Source organism: Hypanus sabinus, chromosome 15 (assembly GCF_030144855.1).
Source record: "Hypanus sabinus isolate sHypSab1 chromosome 15, sHypSab1.hap1, whole genome shotgun sequence".
NCBI classification, from domain to species: Eukaryota; Metazoa; Chordata; class Chondrichthyes; order Myliobatiformes; family Dasyatidae; genus Hypanus; species Hypanus sabinus.
Window position 1 is genome coordinate 13,739,194 of NC_082720.1, and position 20,904 is coordinate 13,760,097.

Sequence of the window (20,904 nt, forward strand, 5' to 3'; positions counted from 1 at the left end):
TGGAGTTGTGAGACAGCAGCTCCTCTTCTTGCCCCACTGTTTCATCCAACCCTGCCAACGTACACCAGGTAACTCCGCCCTTTGCTGATGCCAGTTACATTTCTCTGGAATCAAGGCAAACTTCCCTAGCATGACCTGTTATACTCTTGACAGCATGCACACCATTCAGCCGCCAGTTCTGCAGCTTCAACCAGCAAAGCCCATCAAGTGCCAGGAATGAACTGGTCTACTGCACTCTAAGACCCCAAGAATCTCTTACGTGATCAGCTCTGTTCTTTTCCCCCTCCCACTCCTCAATGGAATCTATCTCCACTTATTAAAGGTAAGCTTTCTTCTGCTCCCTGTCCTCCCACTGCACCTTCACCACCATTACTTATACTCAAGTAACAATATGTAGGATTGCAGCTTGGTTTTCTTCAACGCCAAATAATTCTAGGTCAAAACAAGTTCTGGTAATTCTTTATCACAAGAAGAAACAGCAGCAGCTGTTTGCCATTTGCCCCATCATTCAGTAAAGCCATGGTTTGTCTGCTATTTGCCCTCAATTCCACCTTCCCAAATGAATGTCATACTCCTTGAACATACGTAATGACACAGCATTTGAAGTGGAACACCCTGAAGACTCGCAACTTGCTGAGAAGAGAAAGAATCTTCCGCATCACAATGAGTGATCAGTTACCCTGAGGTGATTCTTCCCAGTTCCATTCCCATGCCACTTACCTTGTTTTGCTTTGCGCAAAATCCTACCAATGTCCAAATCAGCAGGTCCTGAGAAATGGAACTGGGTAGTGACAGTGCTTGGTTTTGTGTGCTGTCTATCTTCATGGATTATATCAGGTCATTGAAATCTGATATTCTTAACACACGATAAATAAATTCCCCAGGTCTCCAGGACCCAAATATTTTTTTTATGTTTAAACTTGTTTGTTCCATACCTGCATTAGATTTTGTTAACCCATCAGAAGTTCTTCCTATTGAAATGAACGGAAATATTTAATTGACAATGGCACAAGGCCAATTTTCTGAAGGGTTCAAGTTTATACACTAATTACAGCTTCAAATGATCATATTTAGTGATATTTTTGCTTTCATTCACCAAAATATAATAGCTTTTCAAAGTACATTCAGGTATTTTAGCAAATAATATTTTTCTAGGTAGAAAAATGAATCTAAATTTTATTTTAATTAAAAGGAACTTAAAAACACTTTAATGTAATACAATGTCCCAAGGCATCAAATAAAACGAGATTTAAGACCAAGTCCTGATAGATTTCACCCTTTCTCACGCCATGGAACAGCAATAGCCTGAGAGGTGACTTAATCCTTGGAACCTGTTCAGTAGCAGGGAGTCAGGGACACTGGGAAGGCCCACTGGATCTCCAGCTTTGTAGTTAGTGGACCTCACTTTCTTAAACATGCCAGAAGCAATTAAGTCTATCAGAGGAGTTGGGGGGAGTCGTGCAGGTGGGGGAGTTCTAGACTCAGTAGTGAAAAAGCCCAGAGAAATAATCCTGAACCTTCTGGTCTCACATTACCATAAGAATTAAGCTATTTGGCCCATCGAGACTGCTCTGCCATTTCAACATGGCTGATCCATTTTTTCTCTCATATCCAATCTTCTGCCTTCTCTCCATATCCTTTCATGCCCTGAATAATCAAGAATCTATCAACATCTGCCTTATATGTAAATGAAGACTTGGCCTCCACATTCCAGAAATTCACCAGTATTTGGCTAAAGAAATTCCTTCTCAGCTCCATTCTAAAAGGACACTATTCTATTCTGAAGCTGTGTCCTCTGGTCTTAAGACTCCCCCACCGTAGTAAACTACCTCTCCACATTCACTCTATTGAGGCCTTTCAACATTCAGTAAGTTTCAATGAGGTCACCCCTCATTCTTCTGAATTCCAGTGAATGGAGGCCTAGCGCCATCAAACACTCCTCATATGAAAAGCCTTTTAACCCTGGGATCATTTTCATGAACCTCCTTTGAATCTTCTCCAATATTAGCAAAATCTTTCTTGGATAAGGGGTCCAATACTCCAAATGAGGCCTCACCAGTGCTTATAAAGACTCAACATTACATCCTTGCTTTTATATTCCAGTCCTCTTGAAATGAATGTTAACATCACTTCCTTCTTCACCACTGACTCAACCTGCAATTTAACCTTTCAGGAAAGCTGCACAATGTCTCCCAGGTCCCCTTGCACCTATAATTTTTAAATTTTCTCTTCATTTACATGACCATTTATGTCCTGACACTGTACTCCATCTACCACTTCTTTGTGCATTTTCCAACTCTGTCCAAGTTCTCTGTAGCCTCAAACTACCTGCCGCTCCACCTATCTTCGTATCATTCACAAACTTTGTCATGAAGTCATCAATTTCATCATCCAAGTCAATGACATACAATGTAAAAAGAAGCAGTCTCAACACAGACCATCGTGGAACACCACTGGTCACTAGTCACCAGAAAAGGCTCCCTTTATTTCTACTCTTTGCCTCTTACCAATTAGCCAATTCTCTATCCATGCTATTATCATTCCTGTAATACCATGGGCTCTTAACTTGTTAAGCAGCCTCATGTGTGGCACCTTGTCAAGGCCTTCTGAAAATCTAAGTACAGAACATCCACTAATTCTCCTTTGTCTATCCTGCTTGTTATTTCTTCAAAGAATTCCAACAGATTTGTCACGAAAGATTTACCCCTTGAGGGAGGAAATAATACTGATTACAGCCTATTTAATGATGTGCCTCCAAGTACCCTGAGACCTTATCCCATCATCCCAGCCACTGAATCAGAGTAACTGGCCTATCATTTCCTTTCTTCTCCCTCTCCCCCTTATTGAAGAGTGGAGTGACATTTGCAATTACCCAGTCTTCTGGAACATTCTTGAATCTACAGATTCTTGAAAGATCATTATTAATGCCTCCACAATCCCTTCAGCCACCTCTTTCAGAGCCTTTGGGTGTACATGATCTGGTCCAGGTGGTCTCTATCTATCTCCATATGTATTGGAGATCAGAGGGTCCTTCCCCGTGAGACAGAATCACCTACCAATACTTTTTGGCCTCTACAGGAAGACTAGCTACTTGAATAAGTTTTGAAAGGAGATGGCAAAGGACAGAAAATTCTGAGAGGGGAAAGAAACACATATATAAAAAAAACAAGAAGGAAGCTCACTGTAAATGACAGCATTTAAAAGCAATTTCTGTAAAAGGAAAAGAATACTCACCAAAGCTTGAAGTGAAGTGACTCTCGCCTTCACAAATCATGGACATTGATCCAAAGCCACCAGAAACTGACTAGATAGTTTCCAGGATGCCTGTCCTTGGAAGACATCCTACTTTTATTTCCTGCTTCCTGCACAGTATCCTCACAGAAATCTTTTACTTCCTCTCTACTCTGAAGGCCAATTAGAATTTTGCCGATCAAAACAGATAAGCAGCTTCCCACTTTGAGCTGACACCCATCTAGCTTACGGGCACGCTTGCCAAGATAAACAATAACCCAGGTTCTTCTTTCTCAGACAGTAAATAATAATTGTAAAACCTATGAAGACCGGAATTGCTTTCCACTCAAGATGTTAAATTACATGGAAGTATAACTTCATCGGAGGAGTACCTAAAATCTCATTTTCCCTTGTAGGCTATATATATTATCTGGGAGTAAGTCTGGCTTTTGGCAAAGTTCAGACTGGGACGTGACTATATGTATATCACTAATGAGGTGCAAGGTAATCCACTCTGTAAAATCCTTACATCACACTGTCCAATACATGCTCAGTGAGTTCTGTATTATCTTGGCCAGGTGAGTTTAGCTACCATCACTGCACCTCCCATCGAGTTCAGGTACCTCTAATCAAGACAGCCCACGTCACTAACATCACCTCCCTAAATGAGCTACGGAACCTGACTATCACTGCAACAGGCCAAGGAAAGGAGCACCTGTGTGACACTTCAGGTGAGGTATTCTTCAATAGGTACTGCACTATCAGGAACCATCCACTGTGTTTGAACCAGCTCTTTAAACGGTATCCAAATAAGCTAATCTACTGTTCTTTCCACACTGCCCCTCACAGTTCTTACTTTAAAATATTTCTCTTTCATGGAATCTGCTTCCATCAACCTTTCAGGCAATGTATTCCAGAACACATGCACCTCCCTATCCAAAAATATGTTTCCGCTCATTTCACCAATTAGTTGAAAGTTGTGTTCCCTAGTAGCAATTCTTGTGCTAACAGAAACTTTCCTGCAAAACTCATCATAAATTTTGAGCATACCTACTTCATAACAAACCCAGCTTCTCTGCTCTCTCCACATAACTAATTCCTTAAGCATTAGAATCATTCCCCTCTGAACCTTTTGTAAAGCCGAGAGATCAGCTTTAAATGGTGATGCCCAGCATTGAAAGCATGAAGCGAAACTTAGATCTAACAGGTGCTTTTACAAAGACAACTATAAAAGCAACTGTGCACTTCTAATCTGTCAAGTAGTCTTAAGGTAAAGGCATCCTGCTAGGCTTATTGGTATATTTTATCAATGCAGTGCATTGTACATTGATAGAACAGTTGAAAATGTTGGAGTTGCAAATGTTTCCTTCAATGCTGAGTTCTTACCGGAAAGGCTGAAGCCAGACTGGTGTAGATTTCGAACTGGTTGGGGCTGTTTCGAAGGGGATGTCTTGGCTGATGCTGAGGGAGTTCCTGCTTTAGGGGTCCCTAGGTCGTACACTGGACCATCATACATTCCTCTGGGTACACCACGCACCTGTGCCAACTTTGGAAAGATAAAGGAATGTATTAGATGAAGACTGCAAAAGGATCAGATTATGAGACATTAGATCAGAATGATTACCTATTGAATTGTTCATAGACACAGAACAACCTAGACTGCCTTATTTTGGGTTGAATGTTCCCCTGTGCACTGTGGAGAGACAACTACTTTAATTGCTTAAACACCCACCAACCTATTATCGCTTCACCCAAGTGAGGCAGGTTTAGAACAAGCACAACTGGCTGAGAAGCCAAATTTGATGGTTAAGCTTTAGCAACACTAAGCTCTTGACGTACTTCTTACAGCAAGTATGGAAAGCCCAATGGAAAACTTTGTTGAAGATGTGCATAGCATCCATGAGTCAGAAGTAATATATTTAATCCCTGGCAGGAGTCCGCATAAATATTATTACAAGTCTGTGTTAATTAAACTATTCTGCGGCATGGTGCTTGGCAAACTAAAACCAGATGTCCCACAGAAAGATTTACCTAGGCTACTTTGCATTTCTTAAGGTTATTCAACTCTAGAAGGACTGATGCAGTTCCTGATCTCATTCATACACTACCAGCACAAGTTGCTGGGAAAAAAAGGGAGGAATTTGCTTATCGCTCTCCACTAACAAGCATGTAACTTTAAATATTGCTGAGTGTACAGGTTAATTCACTGTATTAGAAATACTTTAAAACATTTAAGATCAAAACAGGACATGAACACACCAAGTCATGCACCGTCTGGTCCTTTACTAGATTTGTTTAAAGTGGAAACTGCTACAAAATGGAGTTAAAATTTGTCCCAAAGCCCAGCAGTTAAAATAATCCTAATTGATTAAAAAGGTGCAAAAGTTACATGTCACTTGGGTTTTCTGGTTCTCATTGTGTCATGTATGTATGTACCCGAGAGATTAAACGCTTTGGTAATCAATCACTGGAAACTAAACCAGGCTTTGTATCCATATGCAGCAGGGACAGGAGGAAAGAGGGAAGAATATGGTGAAGAGCAGGAAGGAGAATGCAGGAAAAGGCCTGTTGTGAGATGAAGGAGAAAGAACAGCAGGTGAGAGGAGACCAGAAGATACTGTGGTGCCAATGAGATAGGGGAAAGATGGCAGCAAGAGGGGAAAGGAGGTTGTCAGTAAGATGAAGAAAAGAATGGACAAGAGAGTGTCACTGAGGTTTTTTTGGGGGGGGGGGTAGAGAATGGAATGACAAACAAAGGCAAATAAAGAACTTGTTGCTATAACTTCTTTCACTAATGCTCGATAGCCCAAGATGTTTTCAAACTAACACAATGGTTTTAAAATATAATCACTAGAAACTGTAGTAGCTAATTTGTGCACAATAAATTAACAAAAGAAACAAAGTGATTATAATTGAATTTTAGTTGTCCTCATTCAGGCTCTTGGGAGCAAATTTCCAGCTCTTGCTCCCCTTTCAATTCCAACAAAGAGCATGGGCATGACACTTGATACATGGCACATCACAGACTCCCAATTACCTCAATCACTGTAAGTTCCCTGGCCTTGATCGCTTCACTTTGACTATGGATGTCCAGTCCCTCCACACTTCTGTCCTCCATCAGGAAGGTCTGAAAGTGCTCCACTTCTTTTCAGACAACAGATAATACTAGTCTGCCTCCACCATCTGGCAGAACTGATTCTCACCCTCAAAAAATTTTCCTTTCACTTCTCCCACCTTCACCAAACCCTGCTGTAGCCATGGGCACCCACATGGGCCCCAGCTATGCCTACCTTTTCATTGGCTGCATCGAATAGTCCCTGTTCAAAGCCTACACTGCCAATGCTCCCCAACTCTTTCTCCTTTACATCAACAAATGCATTGGTGATGCTTCCTGCATCCATGCAAGGCTTGTCAATTTCATCAACCCTGCCCTAAAATCTACTTCTCTCGTTTCTTAATCTCTCTGCCTCCACATCTGGAGACAAACTATCTACTGATATCTTTTATAAGCCTACTGACTTTCACAGCTAGTGACGATACCTCTTCCTACCCAGTCTCTTGTAAAAATGCTATTCTCTTTTCTCAGTTCCTGTCTCCATTGCATTCGTTCTCATGATGAGTCTTTCTATTCCAGAGCATTTGTGATGTCCTCCTCCTTCAAAGAACAGAGTTGCCCTTGCACTACCTTCGATGTTACCTTCACCCGCAATTCCTCCATTTCCTGCATATCTGCCATCACCCCATCTTCCCACTGCCATAACAGAGATAGGTCTCGTCTTGTCCTTGCCTACCACATTACAAGTCTCCATATCCAGCACATAATGTTTCATAATTTCTGCTATCTATAATGGGACCCTACCACTAAGCACACCTTTCTTGTCCACCACTCTCTGCTTTCTGCGGGGATCACCCTCTCTTTTGCTGGTGATGCAAAATGACTAAAACTCATCATGAGGACTGGATCCGACTGGAAGACTGGCCACAACCCGGACTCGTCTGAGTTGGTGGTGGAGAGGAGGTCCCTAAACAAACTGCTATCCAATGTGGACAATCTGGCACATTCTTTCCATGACCTACTGAATAAACAGCAGAGCACCTTTTTGAACGCTCATTCAGCTCTGCTGTCACAAGGATCGTTACAGAAAATCCTTCCTATCAAATGCAACAGTTCATCTTTATGTGACAGGAGAACACACATCTTAGTACAAAAGTTTGTTTCATTATTTCATATATTATTATTGCACATTATTGCAAATTTTTGCACATTGGTACATTATTATTGTGTATATTATTATTCTGCTAAGTTTTTTTATATGTTGCTGCTGCAATGTAAGAACTTTCCACTCGGTAAATTGCCACTCGATCAATAAAGTAATTATTATTACTATATGACTCCCTTGTCCACTCATTGCTCCCAGCACTCATTCTTCAAGCTGAACAACTGCTTTGCCTACCCCTACACCTCCTCTCTCACCATCATTCAGGGCCCCAAACAGCCGTCCAGGTGAGGTGACAGTTCACCTGAAAGGTCATCTTTTGTATCCAGTGGTCCTGATGCAGCCTCCTCAGCATCAGCAATTGGGGTACTGCTTTGTCAAGCACCTTTACTCCATCTGCCACAAAAAGTGGGTTTTCCCAATTACCTCCTACTTGTATTTAACTTCTCATTCCCAAAGTCAGTCCATGAACTCTACTGTCATGATGAGGTCACATTCAGGTTGGGGGAGGGGGGAGCAACACCTCATATTCCATCTGGATAGCTTCTTACCTGACAGCATGAACGTTGATTTCTCTAACTTCTGGGAATTTCCCACCACCCCATCTCTTCTTCCATTCCCCATTCTGGCTTCCCTCTTATCCTTTTCTCTTGTCCTCACCTGCCATTACCGTGATGTAATAATCAACAGTTTGAGTTGTCATAGCAATACTTCCAGAACTCCGACTGGAGGAGATGGAGGGTGTGGTTGTATGTGTCTTTGAATGGAACCCCTTGCTGCTCTTGCCCTGGTAACCGGTGAAAGTTATAGGCTTAGGGAGTGTGGTCAGACTTGCCTACGCAAGTAACTGCAGTGCCTTCTGGAGATGGTGCACACCACATCCATGGTCATGAGGAAAAAAAGTTTAACCAGACTGAGAGGCTGCAATGTCCTGGGTAGCTGTATTTCTTAACGTAACATATTATGGACAGAACTGAACAGTGTCCTGGATGTGCGAGTAGTATTCCTGCTCACCACGCACCTGTGGAGCGGAAGCCGTCAACTACGTGCAGAGAATTCTGTACTGTAGCCTTTGGATGAATGCTTCAAATGGCTTCAGAGAACAAGCAAGCCCTTGTTATAGCATGGAGTGCAGTCTCTTAAAGAATCAATCACTGGCCCCAAGGTGGAGTAGACAGGCTAGACACTCCCCGGAAGGTCCCCAATGACAGGCAACTGAGATCAATTCACAGCAGGCTGAGAGGTAATACCATTTGCAAAATACAGCTTTGTACCACACTAAAGCACTTCTTGGTCAGTCTGGCTTTGACGTTAAAACAGATGATGGAAATGAAAATGGGACAAAATGTGGTGGGTTCAAATGAGTAATCTCCTATTTTTTTATGCATGAAATTGAAATGATCATCTATCCCTTTCCCATAAGTTATAAATTGCAAAAGCAATAAAATGACAGATGGGTTAGAGGGAGACTAAGGGAGTAGTTTAATGAGACAATTTCCTTCCAGGTGCTCTATAAAGGATACATAAATCAAAATCCAAGAAAAACATTTCTTTCTCTCCTTCTCCCTCAAAGGTTCTTGTACTTGCTCAGTACTTATGACAATTGCTCTTTCCATCCCAGTTCTGTTGTAGACAGGAACATAGTATGAATTTAAGATAGGTAAGCAAGGGGAACCCATTCACTGTCCCACTATTCCACATGATCACAGCTGGTCTTCTACCTCACAACACTTTCCAACACCAAACCCTTATCTTGTGATTCCCTAAAAGTTATCATTCTTATTCGTGAGCACAGTCAGCGACTGAGGCTCCGCAGCCCTCATAGGCAGAGAATTCCAAGGATTCGCCAGTCATCCTGGGATTCCTCATTGTCTGTGAATGCACTACTTTGTGCAGACACTCCGATATCCCTGCAACAACTGGGTCACACTCTGTAAGAACTTTGTTTCACTGAGATCACTTCTCATTATTGTAAAGAGTTTAGGATTCAGTTTGCTTAATCTGTCTAGAGAGGACAAATTCATTATCCCAGAAAGTAACCATGCATGCTCTCCCTTGCAAGTATATCCTTTCTTTATGTGCACAATATTCAGGGCCATGACTGTTTCAGCAGCATTTCCCATTCCGTCAACAAGAGCCACTACGCTATAGCCGCTTGTCAACATTCAGCTAGTCGTGCACAAGGGTATCCAGGTCCCTTGGAATACTAATGCAGTCTCATCATTTAATAACAACTTTCCAGTCAAAAATTTTATTAAGTTAGAGAGGAAGTGTTACTCTGTGGAATTACTCTTTGAGATTGTTCTAATTGTATTTTTCCAAGGAATAGGGTTGTAATCACAAAACATCTTCTATTACAACAACAGCTAACTCTGGAAATGGTTTTAATGTGAATGGTTAAACTTGGGTTATAAGGATTTCCAAAACACACAACAAAAACTCTGCCGTGTTAAAAATCTTAACCCGAGTTTTTAGGATAGGTACGTACAAATAATTAAGAGAATCACATATCTGCTCGAACAAGAAGATAATTAGACGTTTATACGAGCAGTTGCCTCCAAGAGGGATACATCCTTGTCACTGGGTTTGGGGGCTTGCATGCCTTAATGACCTCAATGACCCAGAACCCTGATGGGTCTCGGCCAGAAACGCTGACTGCTCATTTCAACGGCTGCTGCCCGACCTGCTGAGTTCATCCAGCTTGTTTGTATGTGTCGACCCTGAGACCTCTGTTGGTCAGCATCGGGGCATTATGCTTTGCCTCTTACTAGAGTCACCCATGCCAAACAGGTAGAGACCAGACTAAGAGTGGCTCACTGGTCTTCCAGGTTCAGGGGTTCAGCTCAGGGCTAATAACTCTGACTGGTAAAACAAAATTGTTACGGAAATAGCAATGAAAAATCCTTCTACATCTGAGTGTGATGGTATTCCTGAATCTCCACCCAGGAATTACATGACTGACAGTGAAAACTGAGAGGAAGTTACTGACATTTTGAAGAAAGCCCTGGACAGCGTCAGAGACGGAGGACCTTCACTGCCGCCCTAAGTACCCATGGCATAATGGGCAGTACGAACAGTTGACACAACATCCATTGGAATGAAACCTACAATCCCAGTCCCACAGTCCTTGGCAAAGTGAAAATGCCACATTTTCAAACGATGCAACCTATTCCAACCATTTCATTAGTAGCCTCATGTTCGTTACCCACCAAACATACATCTTCCCAAAACACATCAGGTAATGAACAACATTCTCTGCTGGAGTTTGTCTCATGTTCCTACATATGAATACAAATATTCAAGAACACAACAGAATAGGAGCAGGACAAAGGCCACTCAGCTCCTCAGCCCTGTCCTGCCATTCAATATGACTATGACTGATCTAATTTCTCCTGCGTCATTTCCCAAAAAAATCCTCAGCCTTTCAAATATTTAACTCCACCTTAAATTGACTTAAGGATCTGGCCTCCAGCATCACCAGGCGCAGAAAATTCCAGTTCACTACCCTTTGAAACCAGATATTTCTTCATTTGAGGTATAAGTAACCAGCCCCTTATTTTGTAACATCGTTATATTTGCTATGCACATTAACTCTTTAGAGTAGGCATCTTTCAAAGAAAATGAAGAGTGGATCACTCATTGCCATATCATAAACCAAAACACCCACATACACTTCAGCCAGCTTGCGTCTGCCATGACAAAATGCTTTCAGAATGACATCACTTCTGTAACTAGAGGAATAGCAATGCTTTTCTCAAGTAGAAACACAAGCTAACTGGAAGAAACCAGACCTTGGTGGCTCAACAGTATTAATCCTTGGGGTCACCTTGTATCAATCAGCAAGAAGACGTGCTCTAGGATCACGGGAAACAGAAAATACAAGTTTGTGTCCCTTTACCACTGCCTGATATGTAGCAGGACAAACAGCTTTCTAAACCAGCAACTGAAAGCAGCATTGAAACCTTTCTTAGCAACTTAGTTCAACCAAATGGTTTACCCAATACTGTATTAAAAATTTCTCCAAATAGTTGTGTGTTCAGTGGAATTAGGAGAGTAATTATTTTTATAACATCCTGTGTATCAGCTTTTGGGAGGGAGGAGGGGTGGTGTTCAAACTCCTCCATTTTGAAAGCCTCTGATTTAAAGCACAACTAGAGATAGGTTAAAGCGATTGTTTGACAGTTGACAAGCTCTCTGAGCTCATTCACTTTCCAGTTTCCTCCCGAGATCATAATCAGCATTGTGCAAACGCTCTTCCTTCAGAAGAATTACAATTCTGAAGGAGTGAGAAGCTGATTTGGGTTTAGAAAAACTGACTGAAAGTCACCAAAATGTCTGCAAACCTAGAGAGTGCAATGGAGCCAGTATCTCCTTACTTTGACGGTTGCATACGCTGTGCTCTTAGGACTTAATTAAAAGTAACATTTCCAAAACTAATTTGCAACAACCAAGGCATTGTGCCAGAGTTATGACCCTGAGGTTGATGAAAGGAATTATTGTAACTGCTGCTACATGTAAAGTGGTGTCAGATGTTAATGTGGAGATCTGATTTAAAGCCGCAATCACTCTCCTCCTCATCTGACCCCCAGACAAAATAAGGCTGCTTCAATCCCACAGTCACCATCACTGAGGGAGGGGCTGCGGTGGAGAATGGTGTCCTGAAAATATGATAATGTGCTATAATCCTGTCAGTATTATAAGTTCTCATTTTGGCTCTGCCTGTCCATCTACACACTCTCTCCTTAACTGCATGTGAGAATAGATCCTTAATCACCAATAGTTACTGTACACTTGAGGTCCTATGATTCAAATCTCATCAGCATGTAACACATGGCACCCAGCGCACCCACCCTATTTTACCCAACATACTCACGTGACTGCTGTTGGAGAAAGCCTCTTGTGAAATATCATTACATTCCCTGGTAGAACATAAAAGTTTTGGCTCAGGTGTGTATTTTGATCCAATATTGAGGTCTGGATTGTGCTGCCACAGTAGTTCACCACGTTCAGATGGTTTGTTTAGTATAACGATGCGGCTTCTGTGGTTAATCTAAATTTGATGTTTGAATCTCGAACACCAGTAACATTTATAAACCCATAGGGCTAATGTGGTACAAGGGAAAAAGATCATTTAGTGCTTGGGTTCAAGATGGCTTGGAACGGGACTGGGTTATAGTGTTATAGCTGGACAGCCCCCTCCTTTTAGGGGTGGGAAGGAGCAGTAAAACCAACTCAGCCAAAGCTTGTTACATTAAGTTTTGAGAGTTGCAGTCGTACTCCACAGGAACAACGCCACCAGAGCACGATGTCCACATCGGCTGTCAATCACCCTATTCCATCAATCCCTTTTTATTCTCCGTGTTTTTTCATTAATTCCCTTCAAATTTACCACTCACCCACTCCCAAACAGCAATGTGCAATTGGTAATTAACCTAGCAAACTGCAAATTATTAGGATGTGGGAGGTAACCGGAGAACGAGGAAGAGTTCCACGTGATTACAAGGAGTACACGCAAACTCCACAAGGGTGGTACCCAAGGTCGGGGATGAACAAAGGACTCTGGAAGTGCAAGGCAACGGAACTTCTAACTGAGCTACCTTACTGCATCATAACTTTGAAAATAAGGAAATGGCTGCCCATGCAAAGATGAACGTACAAGTTGGGAATCTGATTTGCGATGTCAATTCATGCAATTAGTAGCTTCAACATAAAAGAATAGTTTGAAACATGTCAGTGTCTCCTTTGTATAGTGAGAGCCTCTAGGTCTGGTAATGCAGCATAGATGTACTAGGCCAAAAAGCCAGGAGTGAATTGAGACTGAAATATGGAAATAAAAAGTGTTTAATTAAATAGTTCTCTGTGTTACATTGACACATTGATAAAAGTTCCACAAAAAGTGAGGATTTCCAATTGTGAAGTTTACTGCACAGCCTTGGCACATTTTTGCGTTTACTGCCACTCCACATCGGTTTTGGCCCCAAGCTCTCTGCATTCGGTTATAAATTCAATCAGCTGCCATCATTTAGTATCCCAGATGTGATTCTTGCAGCCAACTCTTAGATGCAAGTTTCACAATTCAAGCAACAATTTTGCTTTTGGTGAATGAATGTATGTTGTCAAGATAATGGGGCATAGAAAGGGCTCCCACGGAGTCAATGAAAACTCCACAGATAGTTGAAGTGCAGTGTCCGTATGATACTCCAAGGCTGCACCCTGATGCTTCCGACTGAAGCCTTCTAGTGAGAGAGCTCTCTAAAGTAGACGCTGAACATCTGGATACTTGGAAAGCTGGCAGTGATAGTAGAAGCCTGTGCCCCTTCTGCTTGTTCCTGTATGCCACAGGCAAAATGGACAGCATTGTGTATGTAGCCTCTATACCCTGAATACCACAGTGAACAACAAACAAATGGGACAGATTCCAGCAGTGGCGGTTTGGTATTTGCCTTGGGCTAGGAAGCTGAGGAAACTGCTAGGTGCAAAGCAGTCCATTCACATGCAAGTCACATAATGTTTTAGAAGCCAGCAAACAAAAGGAATCATGAATGATGCTCCAGTACTGCTCTTTTAAAAATAGCAAGATCTCAGGGCAAACAGGTTGCTAAAAGTTAGCCAGTGAGTAAAGAACTATAATTTCTCGAAAGAGTTAAGTTGAAAGTCTCACAAGAGACTAATGTTGCAATAAAGACTGCAGCAGCAGCGGTAGGTACCAAGAAGGTATGGTCGAGGGAATCAGAGGAGCACCTAAAGGTTCGCTTTCAGTCAGTGGACTGGACAGTATTCAGGAATTCATCTTTGAATCTGAAGGAATACACTACAGTTGTGAACAAATTCATCAAGGCCTCTGGGATAAGTACGCACCTTTGCAGACATTCCCAAACCAAAAGACATGGACAAACCAGGAGATTCACAGTCTGCTGAGGGGTGGATCTGTGGAATTCAAGACTAGTGTTCCAGAATTATACAGAAAGTCCAGGTAGGACCTACAAAAGGCTATTTTAAGAGCAAAAAAAAACCTGATTCCAATTGAGGTTGGAGACTGAACCGAATGCATGGCAGTTCTGGCAGGGCTTTCAGGACATTACTTTCTACAAAGCGAAGCCTAACATCATGAATGACTGTGATACTTCACTCCCAGATGAGCTCAACACCTTCTATGCATGCTTTGAAAGCGAGAATAAACTACACCGGTGTGAATCCCTGCAACATTTGGTGACCCTGTGATCTCTGTCTCAGAAGCTACAATCAGAACATCTTTCAAGCCAATGAACATGTTGTATTTTGTAACTCCAGAAACTGAATAAAAGAAACGAAAACATGTGAGCCCGGGAGAACCTGTACACTTCATCTGAATTTTAGTCAAGTGTGCACATGATTTGGATGTGTAATGATGTATACCATTCACATTCTTCACACATGTAACCCATAATCAATTACGTAAAGAGTGTTTAAACTAACGATACTACTCAAATATTAATTACACTGTACTCCTCCCTGCTTAGTATAAAATCCAACTCAATAAAGAATGCATCTCAACTATATACATAAAATGCTATACAATACTTTATAGACACCCACAGCATAGTAAGTTTTAAAACGTCCCTTTCAGGCCTTAAGCTTTAATCACTTGGGGGATTTCTTAGTCGTGTGGGATAACTCTGTTCATGATTGGGGGTGGGGTGGAGGGAGTCACTGTGCTCGGTGGGAGATACTTGTGGCTGTGAAACAATTCAGATTCTGGGGCCTCCTCCATGGTGGTTGTAGAAGTCGGCTCCAGGACGGCAGGTAGTGATTATGACAGCATTGGACACCTTTCTTCTCTCTGGAACTGATTGATGTGTTGTCTTCAGATGACATCTGGCACAATATCCACTGTGTGGGACAGTGGTCCTGTTCTGTCCTTAATCTTCCCAAGTGCCCACTTCTGATTCGCCTCTGTTGTCCCTCAACAGGACTGCCTGTTCAGGAGTAAAAGCATCAAATCTCTTTGTGTGAAGAGCCCTCAATCTGTCTCAGCTCTTTGTCCTGCCTACTCCTTCTGAGATTGGGTTTGAGCAGATCCAAATGTGAGCACGAGGAATAACCCAGGAACAGGATAGCTGGTGAGTTGTTAGTTGTGGAGTGTGCTGCATTGCGATATGTGAGGAAATTGGTAAACAACTGATTCAGTGTCAGTGTACTGTGCTCTGCTGACACTGTTTGCAGTATAGTCTTTAGACTCTGCTCAAGCCTTTTCACCAAGCTATTTGCAACTGGATGGTACGGTGCAAATCTAATACATCTTATTCCACTTACTTTCAGGAAATGACTAAAACTGTCCCACAACAAACAGTGGCCTATTGTCACTGACTAAGTATTCTGAAACACCAGCCCTTGAGAAGGGGCTACTCAACTTATTAACACTGAGCGAGGCTATTGGGAATACTTCTGGCTACTTAGTAGATGCATCCACTACTAACAAGAAAAATGTGCCCATGAATGGCCCAGCAAAATCCACATGAATCATCTGCCACAGCATTCAGACCATTCCCAAGGATGGAGAGGCACTGCTCTTGGAAACTTCTGGATATGTTGGCATCCTGAACAGAGCGTTGCAAGCTGCTCGATCTGCCAATCTATCCCAAGTCACCAGACAAAGCTTTGAACCAACGCTTTCATTTTGACCGTGCCTAGATGAGGCACATAATTCCTCCAACACTTTAGCTCTCTGCTTGGATGCAACAACAACTCTCAATCCTCGCATAATCAATCTCAATATATGGCAAGTTCATCCCGGTGCTGGCAAAATAAATAGGGAAGTGGAGGTTTGGCCATGTAGACCTGAGATAGTCTGGGGTCTTTTGGATCAACTCTGCTGTAGTATGGAAAACTTCGATTTGCATCAGGGAGAATATGCCGAGAGGAGTGTTCTCTTTGGTAAATTTTTCAGGTATTTCATTTTTCAAGAGAACATGAGACAATCCATCAGCACTTCCATGATTAGCTGTCCTCTTGAATTTGATTTTGTAATTGTGCCCCCCAAAAATCAGAGCCCATCTCGGCATCTGTGCTTCTGCTGTTAGTGGAACACCCTTCTGTGGCTGGAAAATTGACACGAGTGGTTGATGATCGATAATGAGGGTAAGTGCTCTCCCATACATGTACTGGTTGAAGCCAGATACAAGACCCCTCTGCCAATATGTGCATAATTTTCCTCTGCAGCGGTAAAGGAATGTGATGAAACAGGAATGGGTGTTGACTGCTATCACAATGTGACTGTACGTATACCACAAAGTCGGTGTCACAGACAAGCCTCACTGCCCGATTTGGATTATAATGTGCGAGTACAGTGCCTGACATCACCACTTCCTTTGTCTTTTGGAAAGCTACCTTTCCCTGCTTTGTCCATTGCCTTTTTTCCCCCCAATCAGTGGTAATGTGTTCAATGCTTGGAGCAAATAACCAGGTTTGCCAGGAACTTGTTATAGTAATTGACAAATCCTAAAAAGGATCATAACTGTGGTACATCCATTGGCCTTGGGGCATCCATCACTGTTTGAATTTTCTCAGACACTTGTTGAAATCCTTGTTCATCAATGAAGTGACCACAGTTAAGTGATGCTTAGTTTGAAGAATACACACTTGTTGTCTAGTGCTCTGAGCCCATTATCTTTTAATCTTTTTAACACTGCCTTGAGATTTTGGAGATGTTCCTTGCCATCCTTGAACACTGTGGTGACATCACCCAGTAACTTTCTTAATTCGCTTTCAGTTGACTCCATTGCAGGGTTGTGGCATGTAAATGGTGGATGGATCTCCAATCTAGTTGTAGTTACTTCAGCCAATCACACCCCAATAATGCTGGCTCTCTTAATTTTTTTTTAAACCACATACAAGCCCAATGTGGCTTGTTGGTTGCTGTATTCATTGTTATAAATGCCTTTCCCACAGGAGTCATTTTTTCAGCAACACTGAGCGTCATAGGAAGTCATTCCTACCTGTGGCCATCAAACTTTACAACTCCTCCCTCGGAGTGTCAGACATCCTGAGCCAATAGGCTGGTCCTGGACTAATTTCCACTTGGCATAATTAACATTATTATTTCATTATTTATGGTTTTACATTGCTATATTTCTACCTATTCTTGGTTGGTGCAACTGTAACAAAACCCAATTTCCCTCGGGATCAATAAAGTATGTCTGTCTGTTCTCCAGTACGTTCTTAGCTAGAGATCTGCAAGCTTCAGATCAGCATCTTGGAAATACCATTCAAATTCATTTTATGGGATAACTGAAACAGCCAAGTCAGTCCAATTATATTTTAATTTGCCATTCACTTCTGGTGCAAGTCACATTGCTTGTCTCCTGTTAGCTTTCATACTGTAAAAGCTCAAAAGCTACCCAATCCTGTGCCACTCTCATGATCATATTTTTCCTCAAAGATTAATACTCTTTCTGAAACCACAACTTGACTTTTTATCTTCGCCTCTTCCTTGTACATCCACTTATCTGTCTGCCCAACATGCTTGTTGTGTGTGCCCTCCTACTGTTGCCTTTTCTGCAAGCTGCCCCTTTAAACCTGCGTTGGTCTGGTGTATGTGAACTCGTGTCACAATGGTAGCACTATTTGTTTGGCCAGGCCCATTTCAGCTTTACACTCCAATCTTGTTTATGCACACTTACATTCCTGACTGCAATTGTGTCGTCTGGGTGCTGTTTCCATTGATATTGATATCAACTGTTCTTTTAAATGAGTTATACTTCAGTTAGGAGCCAGTTTTGAATGTTTTCTTGTAAGATTCCACTAACTAAGTGATCTCTAAGTGCATCATTGAGCCCATCATTGAAATGACCATGCTTAGACCATCTCGTCAATTTAGCCACATCAGCTGAAATGGACATCCCTTCCTTTTGATTCTGCATATGAATCCTAAAGCATTCTGCAATCAAATATCATTTTGGTTCTAATTGTTCCTGCTTTACTTTCACGATATAAGTAAAGCTCATTTCGGCTGGTTTAGTTGGAGCAGTTAAACTTCCAAGCAAACTGTATGCTCTTCCACCAATTACACTCAGCAAAACAGGCACTCACTTCTTATTGGCTATTTACTTTCCTTCAAAACACTACTCAATTTGTTCAAACAGTATATTTACAATATTATTCAAATCTTACTGAAATATTAAATACACAACAAAACCTCATAGGGTATCAGGTCCCAATGGTATACACAGTAGGGCTTTGAAATTCTACGCCAACCAACTGGTGGGAATGTTCATGGACATCTTCAGTCTCTCAATGCTGTAGTCAAAAGAGTCGTGCTGCTTTACAAGGATAACAATCATACCAGAACCCAAGAAGAACAGGGTGAGCTGCCTTAATAACTACAGCCCAGTGGCACTCACAGCTACTGGGATGAAGTGATTTGAGGGATTGATTATAAATGGAGCCAACTCCCGCTGAAGCAAGGATCACACCCATTGCAATTTGCATATCGCCACAATGGGACTACAGCAGATACAATCTCACTGGCTCTCCACTAGGCCTTGCATCACCTGAACAATAGTCAGACCTAAAACAGGCTGCTGTTTATTGATTACAGCTCAGTGTTGAACACAATCATACCCTCAGTTTTAATCAGCAAGTTCCAAAACCTGGCCTTCTGTATGTCTCTCTGCAACTGGGTTCTTGATTTCCGCAATGGAGACTACAGTCAATGCGGATCCAAAATGGTATCTCTTCCTCGCTGACAATCAAAACTGGCACACCTTAAGAATGCATACTTAACCCACTGCTCTACTTTCTTTACACCTACGGTTGTGCGGCTGGGCATCTATAAATATTCTGAGTATTGCTGGCAGAATTTCAGATGGTGATGAGGAAGTGTACAGGAGGGAGATAAATCAGCCGGTTCATTGTGAGTGGTGTCATATCAACAACTTTGCAATCATCATCAGTAAGACCAAGGATTGTGGACTTCAGGAAGGGGAAGTCGAGGAACACACATTAGTCCTCAATGAGGGATCAGCAGTGGAAAGGGTGAGCAGCTTTAAGTTCCTGGGTGTGAACATCTCTGAAGATGTTCTGGGCCCAACATACTGATGCAGTTACAAAACAGGACAGTGGCTATATTTCATTAGGAGTTTGAGACGACTCAGTTTGTCATCAAAGACACTCTACAGACACACCACGGAGAGCATTCTAACCATCTGTAGGGAGGGGCATAGGATTGGAAAAAGCCGCAGAAAGTTGGAAACTCAGCCAGCTCGATCATGGCACTAACCTCCTCAGCATCAACGACACCTTCAAAAGGTGACATCCATTAAGGACCTACAGCAGCCAGAAGATGCCCGCTTCTCATTGCTACCATCAAAGAGATGGCACAGGAGCCTGAAAACACGCACTTAATGTTTCAAGAACAGCTTCTTTCCCTCCGCCATCAGATTACCGAATTGTCACAAACACTAGCTCACTATTTTTTTCCCTCTCATTTTGCACTACTTATTTAATTTAATTATATATACACACTTATGGCAATTTAGTTTTTTTTTATGTATTGAAATGTACTGCTGTCACAATACAACAAATTTCATGACATATGTTTATGATATTAAACTGATTCTGATGAAATCACTTTGGGAGAGCTTTAAAATGGGAAAAGATAAAGCAGTTTGCGCAAACAAAGATCCCTCCAAAAAAAAAAGTCAAGTTTTCTCCACAGGCACTGAAAACCCAGGAACATGCAAAATACTTGTTTTCGTTTAGGTCACGATGATATTGACTGTACAGCATTTTTTTGAGAGCTGGTGTCATTTCTAGGCCAAGGCTTCTAAATACTGACTGATTAGGAATCAAAAGCACAAGGAATTCCATGTTTTGTTATTTTTTTTTCTTCAACTGCACCTGGGCTTCCACTTTCTCAGAGAGTGAAGTAGTAATGTTTCTACAGAATTTAAAGAAAAACTTAATATTCATAATACTTTCCTACAGTTTCTATTTCTGGGTTATTTTGATTGGGTTTTTGCAACTGCTCCTAAAATTTCTAAAACAATAACAAAATTACGCACAAAAAAAACAAACAATTTCTAGGTTGATATGATTGTGTACATAACTGTCTTACAAAAAAAAAGCAGGAGACACTACCAGTCTTGTCAACAGAGGATACTTTTTTTTAAACAATTAAGTAGCCTAACTGCAATAACTCCTGACAAGAGTTAATATACTTGAATAGATGCAAAAGTGCTCCAAGCTCTTCACTTAGGAATGTTTCACTCCTACTTCTCTGCCCAGTTACTGCTGTCCAAGAAGGAGCTCCATATATAGTGCAGTTGTAGCTCAATTAGAGAGAAAAAAAATCCTTTGAACTTTTCCCTCTGTCTGCTGTCAGGACTGAGAGGTGCTGACATCCTGTCACTGATGCACATTTGTAAAGCATTATGCCCAGATGTGCTGAGAAGTTCACTTAACATACATAAGGGAAGTA

General features: G+C 41.7%; 1 protein-coding gene across 4 annotated transcripts in view; it reads right to left on the reverse strand.

Moving 5' to 3' along the window:
• LOC132405309 (dihydropyrimidinase-related protein 3-like) overlaps positions 1-20,904 on the reverse strand; it is a 235,740-nt gene that overhangs the window by 3,933 nt on the left and 210,903 nt on the right. For 3 of the 4 annotated variants that reach the window (XM_059990016.1, XM_059990019.1, XM_059990018.1), the window contains exons 13-14: positions 4,618-4,777; positions 936-971 (exon numbers count right to left, since the gene is read on the reverse strand). In XM_059990016.1, the coding sequence (XP_059845999.1) occupies positions 936-971; positions 4,618-4,777 (196 nt within the window). The remainder of the gene's footprint in view (positions 1-935; positions 972-4,617; positions 4,778-20,904) is intronic. The other variant, XM_059990017.1, reaches the window with a different exon arrangement.